The sequence below is a fragment of the Meleagris gallopavo genome, chromosome 6 (genome assembly GCF_905368555.1).
Source record: "Meleagris gallopavo chromosome 6, MGAL_WU_HG_1.1, whole genome shotgun sequence".
Lineage (NCBI taxonomy): Eukaryota > Metazoa > Chordata > Aves > Galliformes > Phasianidae > Meleagris > Meleagris gallopavo.
Window position 1 is genome coordinate 36,103,032 of NC_139409.1, and position 8,504 is coordinate 36,111,535.

Below are 8,504 nucleotides of genomic sequence, written 5' to 3' on the forward strand. Positions count from 1 at the left end.
AAGTTCTTTTTTGCTTTGTTTGAACTTATCTTGGTAAGCCAAAGGTCTGGGGCAATTGAGGCTGCACCCAGCTGTACCGTTACCATAAACAACTGACCAGTCCCTCGGGCTACTTCAATGTTAACTGAAATCAATACCTGGGAGCAGCGTGGCATAGAGAACCTACAGAACTCCAACGTCATCCAGACTGAAAAAGGGAAAGACCGTGTTTCCCTAAAGCATTTATTGTGCACTTTCATCCAGCTCTAAAATGGATTTTCTAAGTGTCTCTTGAAATGCAAAATAGCTAGGAGGCCAAAAATGCATACCCTCTAACTTGAAAAGAAAATTAAAATTAGAAGAAAAAAAATTGCATTCCAATACCCCCTAACTTAAGCTTGAACATTGTAAACCATATATTAATGAAGCCAACTCCAGATTACCAGGACGTCTTATGCTCAGAAATAATGCAGAAGCCTGGAAACATTCTGCCCAGCACAGCCATTCATCTGTTCTGTGATCCTGGCTGATGTGAATGCATCACAAGGATGCCTTGATCTTTCTGAATACAGCTTCAGATCACACAACCTCCTCTCAATTGCCTCCAAATAATTATTCTCATGCCCATTTTTTGGCTAGCAACAACTATGACCTCTCACATGAAACAAGAGCAACTACCAGCCAAAAAGAAGAAATTGGTGAAGACACCCAATATACTGCATGTGACTTTTTTCAATCCAGCCTCTGGAGAGGAGAATCTGTTCTCAGCTTCCTATTCCTCCCCCTCGCTACAAATGCCAGCAGTTTAGACAGCTCTAGTTTCAGAGTTTCAGAGCAGTAAGAATTGATCTAAATACTGGAATGGTTTATAGAGCCAAGCTCAATGCAGTCATTGACAATAACAAGTCTTTTTTTCCTCACTTTTTTCCACAGGCTCTTGGGTTCATTATCACAAGCTAACAGTTCTGCTTTAATCTGTCCTCAGGAGAAGGTTCTGCTCGCTAATTTCTCTTCCTTTTTCTGCTTTTCAATACTATTTAGGAGTACAGCATCAACAAACATACTGACTTCAGCACACAAGACAAAATCCCAGAACCATCTCAAATAGAACCCCCTACATTTTACAAATTATTTAAGTTTCATTTACTAAGCACATGCTTCAGTATTTACTAATCCTTCTCAATACAACCTTTTTTTTCATGGAAATAATGAGAATAATATAAACAACAATAGCACAGCATTAAGATTACATGCTATAAAATGAGTTAACGTACAACCAGCTGAATACCTCTTTAATAAAAGGGCATTTTTGCAACCACAGTGCTATCTGCAAGTCCACTCCTGTGGCAAGAGATGCCACACGTGTATATGTATTACAGCTCTGCTATGATTTTGTATGAATGGAAATACTACAATTTCACATAGAAGGAGACAGAATATGAAAATGCTACCTTGGAGTTTCATGAGAAAGAAGTGGAATCCTAGGAGAATAAAGATATTCCAGGTTTTGTGATGGCTTATCCTGCTGCTGCTCAGAACAGCACTGGGTCAAGTCCAGCCCAAATACATATGGGAAAGCAGTCGGGAGTTGCTATGGTTCCAATCATTATGGCAAGGTAATGAAACAAATTCAGTGCATAAACAGACATTCCAACTTTAGTTAATGGACAAGATGATTCATTGTTATAATATGGCAAAGCTAAATGGAAAGACAAAGGCAGAGACACTAAACCGAGGACTAAGACTGGAAACTTCCAGATGTGAGTACAAATGCCCCTGAGCCAGGGTTACTCAAAATATGAAATACTTCAGAATGTACTAAAACGAGATAGATTCTATAGTTCTGTCAGAGTAATCATTTCATCTAGCTCACAATTTAAACTATGAGATTCAAATTATCACGCGAGTGGTTTCTTTCCCATTTTAAAGCACACTTCGTATTTCCAGTAAAGTGATTTGTGACCTCTGTCTGATTAAAACTCTCCAAATCTTCTTTAAAGAGAGCTGAGGAAAAAAAAAAAAAAAATCTGGTTATGGATGGAGAGGAAGTCTTTGGTTTCTTAACTATATTCTCCGCACAAAAATCAGACTTAAATGATAGTCATAAAATTGTATTTTCTCTCCTCTACATTCTAGACAGTAAGCTTGTCATTCTATTGTAAACTCAGATTTTGAATAATCTATGGCTTTGTAGTTACAGTTTCTTATTTGTAATTGTATGAGTTGCAATGTTAAGGTTTTATTAGTGTCATAAACAAATTCTTCCATGAACAAGGGAAAAAAATGGTACATATAGTCACATAGCAGGTATTTACAGATTTTATCATGCACATTTCTGGCCAAGAATATTGCCTCTTTCTTTTTTTTTAATACAATAATGTCAGAGTGAACTAATTTGAAAAACACTGCAGAAGCAAAAATATTTTTCAAGTATCAAAATATGGCATTTGAGTTACTGAGGACCCCAACCTTCACTGAAGAAAAGGAAAACACACAATGGAAAAAAACATAGAATTGAATATTTTGGGTTGGAAGGAGCCTTACAGACCACTTAGTTGCAAATGCCCTGCTGTGGGCAGGGACACCTCCCATTAGCTCAGGTTGCCCAAAGCCCAATCCAAGCTGGCCTTGAACATTTCCAGGGATGGGGGCATCCACAGCTTTTCTGGGTAACCTGTTCTATTGCTTCATAAAACCCTCACAATAAAGAATTTCTTCCCTAAATCAAATCTGAATCTATTCTCTTTTAATTTAATGACATTACCTCTTGTTGTATCATTACATGCCCTTGTAAAAAGTCTCCTCCCATCAGCCAACACACTCAAGTCATTTTCCTTGGGGCTGTTCTTAATTCCATTTTCCACCCAGCTGGTATTTGTGTTTGGAATTTCCCTGACACAGATGCAAAACCTTGCACTTGTCCTTGTTGAATTCCTAAGGTTCATACAAGCTCACCCCTCAAATTTGTCAAGGATCCTCTGGATGGGATCCCTTCCTTCCAGCATGTTGACCACACCATACAGCTTTGTGTCATCTGCAAACTGATGAAGGTGCACTCGAGCCTACTGTCCATCTTGATGACAAAGCTGTTAGATAGTATCAGTCCCAACAGTCCCACTCAGCACCGGACATCAGATCTTCTGAGTGCGATCATCCAGCCAATTACTTATCCACCAAGTGGTCCATCCACTAAATTCATGTCTTTCCAGCTTAGAGAGAAGAATGTCATGTAGGACAAGAACGTCATATGGGATAGTGTCAAATGCTTTGCACAAGTCCAGGTGGATGATGTCATTTGCTCTTCCCTCATCTACCAGTGCTGCAACCCTGTTGAAGGGCACCAAATTTGTCAGAAAGAATTTGCCCTTAGTGGAGTCTTGCTTGTCACCAACCACTTCTTTGTTTTCTATGTCCCTCAGGATAGTTTCCAGGAGGATCTGCTTCACGATCTTGCGGAATCGTTACATGCTCCCTGACTAATGCAACAAGATTCCAGAAGCAGCTATGGCATCTGAGTGTTAGTAGATCCAAACAGAAAACGTAAATGTTCATATTTTATGAATATGTAGGTGAGTAAAAATGGTTTAAAATGTAAAGTTTACCTGCAGATTTTTCCAGCTAGGCACAAAAAACAGGCTTACTTGCTTTAAGAACTTCTGTTATGTTAAGCAGACATATAACGCCTACATGAATTTCAGACATTTACTTTTACAAATACTACAATAAGCCACAGGCAAAAAGTGAGGTGGAGAGAGCTACGCCTCCAGCACAACAGAACATTTGGTTATGACTGCCTGAATACGATCAAGAACATTATTTCCCAGGAGACAGAGAAGGAAGAAAGAGGAAAGCTGACAGCACATTGTGAATATTTCAGAAAAAATATGCAAAGATAAGACCACCTGAAATTGGAAAGCTTGTAAGACTCATTTCTCTGCTATCAATTGAAGAATTAGTCCTGTCCAGTGCAGTCACAATCAGAAGCTGTTAGCATATGCGTATACATCCAAGCACATCCACTGGAAAAACCATGAGTTGTAGCTTTCTTCCTCTTGTAACTTCATCCTCCCTATCTTTCACTGGTTCAACACAGAGAAGTCTAGTTCTCTAGAGCAATAATATGCTGGAGACATTCAAGGCTAGTTTGGATGTGGCCTTGGGCAGCCTGATCTAGTGCATGGCAGCCCTGCCCATGGCAAGAGGGTTAAAACTAGCTGATCCTTAAGGTCCTTTCCAACCTAAGCCATTCTCTGATTCTATGATTCTTACCTCGGTACTACATTTCTGTTGCCCTCAGAAGGAAATGACACCAAACAGAAGGGGCAACAATAGTTTATGACTTCTTTTGTGACAACTCTAGATAGGTTAAGGCAACAACTAGCTGAAACAGGTGGGTAAAAAATAGTTTTGTTTTAATATAGATCACATTTTTTTATTGAGCCTACTTGGGTATGATCGAACATATTGGCACAACACCAATTAATCATATTGTGCTGACTGAAACACAGAGAACTTCCATTCCCTAGACTTGGCACATGTTGTGAGCAATTAAAAACATATATTTTAAGAAGTAATTGCTAAGTCCTCACTGATGTATACACATAGTCCTGCAGACACATTCAGCACTATTTGTTTACTTTTCACTGTCATAATTGTTTTAGTACTAAGGATGCAGAACTACCAGCTTACTACAAAACTTTCACATAGCTTTAAATATGTATATAAAGTATTACTTGCTCCTCAGCAGTTATTTTTGGTGGTGTCAGATAACGTAGACGCCTTTCTCTTTCACAGTTTTTAGTCACAAGCCTTCCATACCTTCTCATCAAGGGATGAGATGCCCAATACATATCAAAGTTTTGATTAGTACAGAAGTACAAAGTTGATTAGTACAGAAAAACACTAATTAAGGTAAACTGTGGTTTTCACTATGCTACTATTTAACATCTTCTGCTTAGAAAGGATCTGTAGAACTCTGGCTGTAGCCATCCATCTGGGTTTTCAAGCTCTTGGGAGATTTTACAGGTAAGAGGCTACTGTCAATCCAGCACTAAATAATTTTAAAATAGGCTTTTTACAAGATCATTCATATATGTCATCTTACCATGATCTTGAACTTTTTGTGTTGACAATTTTTTTTGCTGTCTAGACAAGTTCTACTTCACATTTCTTTGCATATTTCATAGTGTCATACCACGTAAAACAAGGTATTCTGTACATGCAATCATAAAGAAAATTTCATGTTTGTATTTTGTGTTTTTAAAAAATACAGAAAAGTCTCAGGTCACGATGCTGCAAATCTATGATTTGATTATGAAAAAGCATTGATTTACTTGCAACTGCTAAGATAAAGTTGTAATTAGTAAAGCACTCAATAAGCATACTTGGTCTCAAATAGCTCTACATCAAAATAAATCAACAGCTATATTTACTCTCATCAAAGGTGAGAAGAACATCAGAGCTGGTTAATACCTGTAACTTGATGCAGTCCAAAGGCGGGCTTGCTCATATGTTCACAGCTTAGTGTGCCTGAAGCAGCCAGCCAGCCCTAGGTGATGACTGAGTAAACATATCTTAATCCTTAACCCTAATCTTAATACACTGAAATGTTGTGCTTGGTCTTCACCTCGTGTCAACCTTAACATCATCATTAAGATCCACAGAGCTATGCCACATTTTACCAACACAGTTTGGCAGCCAACTGAAATGAGTTTTGCAGCAAAAAGAATAGGAAAGAACAGCTTTCCCTTCTCCCCCTCTCCCCCCTCTAGAAATTGAATTATTTCATATCCCTGCTGCCTCCCTGTTCTGTTATAAAATTATGAATATTTCTTGGTCATTCTGATAATTGCATGCATGTAAGAATGAATGACAGAACACAGTTAAAACTGCTTACAGCTCGCATACCACAGTTTTACTTTTGGGTATATGCTATAACTCCTCCAATCTTTAGCTTAAACATTAAGTAAATTTTCCACTCCAATGCAAAGTGGTCTATTATTACCTGATAAATAAATAAACAAACAAATAAATAAATAAATGTCTGGAGTCCATTCTTGGAAAATAAAGCGTTTCTAAAACTTTGAAATGTTAAGAGGCATATCAAAGTAATACTTCCCTTCCCCACCTTCACCTCTCCAAAAGATCTCACTGCAGCACACACAGTCAGCAGTAAGGACATACAGGCTAGCTTTGTTTTTACCTTACATCTGCAGCTCTTAACAGACAGCAAGCGATCCTGTAAAAAAGTCCACCTTGCAAAGATAGCACAGCAGAAAGAGTGATTATCCTTAAATACTTTCCAAAAATAATTAGGATGCCAAATACATGTGCTTCAGTGTCATTTGGCATTCTATGGTGTTACAGTAATTACTTCAATGAGAATTTACGATACTTTATAAAAACACTTGAACAAAGCAGCAGACTAAAGCACACTGCACCTTTTTGTTACTCTGAATCAGAACCGACTTACAAATCTCCCTGTCTGAACTAATTTACAGTACAGCTATTTTGATGCTATTCTCATCAGGACAGCACACCGTACACTGTAACTTAGCTATGAGGGCAAAGTTTCTGGCAGGAAGGGTTTCCATATGGCCTAATGCCCACACCGCTCTGTTTGCAGGGTGCACTCTGGCGCTCCCCAGCTCAGTGCCAGAGCTCCCGTTGGCTCCAGGACGTCACGTTTCAGTCTCTGCAATATACACGATAACAGCTCTCAGAGGTGCCACCAACTCTTTTCTTTGTGTGATTCCCCACTACGCTGAGAAAGAGCAGCACAAAGATTTACAACCACAGGCCGCTATTTTTATTCCCTAGCTGGATAGCACCTCCTCTCCTGCACAGTCATTTTCTTCAGAGTTCTGGTGATACCCACCGACAAAACCTCTGATCGGACTTTTAGACTGTTTCTTTTTGAAAGAGGAGCAGTTCGGCAATGCCCGGCGCTGGGCAGCCCCCACGCACACCCTGGGGTTCGCCTTCGCACCAGCTCCGCGCCGGCGGTGTCACCTCCAGGCGCCGGGACTCCGCTCCCCGCAGCGCTCCTGGAGGAGCCGTGCGCGTCGCGAAGGGCACGAAGTTCCTGCGGGGGTGTAACGGCCAGCACGGCGGGCACAGCCTTTCAGGGTCGGAAGAGCTATGTCGGTGCTGCTCAGACCCAGCGATGAGCATCTCACTCTCCGAGCAACTGATGGGGGACGGGCGCAGGCAGGGCAAGTGTTTTTCACAGCGCCTCCCGAGCATTAAGACGGGCATACCAAGAAAGATTTCTAGGACTCTTCCCAGGTTCGCTGCCGCTTGGCAGCCTGAAAGCGCCTTCCGCAACAATTAAAGAAGCCGCTGTCACGGCGACATGTGGAAACGCACGCAAACAGCGTACTTCACCGCCCAACGGTCACCGAGCCCGGGACGCGTCGTGGAGTTTGGGGCGCCCGCTGCCCTCGCACCGCGGCGGGGCAGGAGGAGCAGCGACCCCCGTCCCGAACGCCACCAGCGGGCAGCGCGAGTCCCCTGCCAGACGCTCCCATCCCGCCCCGCGGAGCCCCTTACCGTGCTGCTGCCGGGGCTTGCCGCCCGGCGCCTTCTCCTTCCTGCCGCTCCGCATCCGCCAGCACGCCGCCCCTCTGCCCAGCGCGCCGGCCATGCCGCGGGCGGGGCGGCCCCGCGCAGCGCCGGACCCGGCGGGGACAGCGCGGGGCGGAGATGGGGTGCGGGACGCGGCGGAGCGGGGCGGGAGCAGCGCGGGGCCGGAGCAGCGCGGGGCCAGCGGTCCCGCCTCCCCCGGCCCGGCGTCAGGCAGCGGCCACGGGCAGCGCCGCCCGCGCCCCCCGCCCCGCTCCGCCCGCGGCGGCGGCGGGGCTGGCGGGGCTGGGCGGCTTTCCAGGCTGGGGGAATGATGGCGCTCATCGCAACCCACCCACCCTCCCCCCAGCTCTGCCCGCCGGCAGTCCTCCCACAGCACCTTCCCCGAAAAACATGTGTACGTTACCTCCTGCCATCAAAATCACTGGTTCCGCACTCTCTCGACTCCGGCACGATGAGTAACTCAACCTGAGATTTCCACTTCCCACACGCCCATGTGGGACCAGGCGGCAGCCTCCGGCCCCGCGTGCAACTCCTCGGTTCCGGGGATTCCGGTGGGAATCGCCCTCCCCTCACCCCGACAAGACACTCACGGCCCTTTCATAAGGGGCTGAGCGTGGTGCGAGGGCACAGTGCTCTCTGTTCTCACAGTCAGACGCAATGGTTCAAAAGTTGCGGACACAGTGTTGAAATATTAACAATTTTACAGGCAAGAAAAAGTAGTTTAGAATGCTGCTTTAAGTCCCGAGGGTCTGGCAGTACAGTGCAGAGTTCCGTAAGTACAAATGATGCGTGCAACTCGTGCTTGCAATCTGGCTAATAAATCCACCCACGTGTCGAGTTATTGCAGCCACCGCTACAGCTCCAGAAAGGTATTCCACAGACTCTTTTTGATTTCTCATTCACACATACCTGTATGTCATCATCACCCCCACGAGGCA

General features: G+C 43.8%; 1 protein-coding gene across 2 annotated transcripts in view; it reads right to left on the reverse strand.

The window, feature by feature from the left end:
* Positions 1-7,816, reverse strand: part of ZNF385D (zinc finger protein 385D) — a 389,701-nt gene extending 381,885 nt beyond the window's left edge. Inside the window, exon 1 of one of the 2 annotated variants that reach the window (XM_085226335.1) lies at positions 7,531-7,816. In XM_085226335.1, coding sequence (XP_085082461.1) covers positions 7,531-7,624 — 94 coding nt within the window. In that variant the 5' untranslated portion in view covers positions 7,625-7,816. The remainder of the gene's footprint in view (positions 1-7,530) is intronic. The other variant, XM_085226334.1, reaches the window with a different exon arrangement.
* Positions 7,817-8,504: the final 688 nt, after the last annotated feature.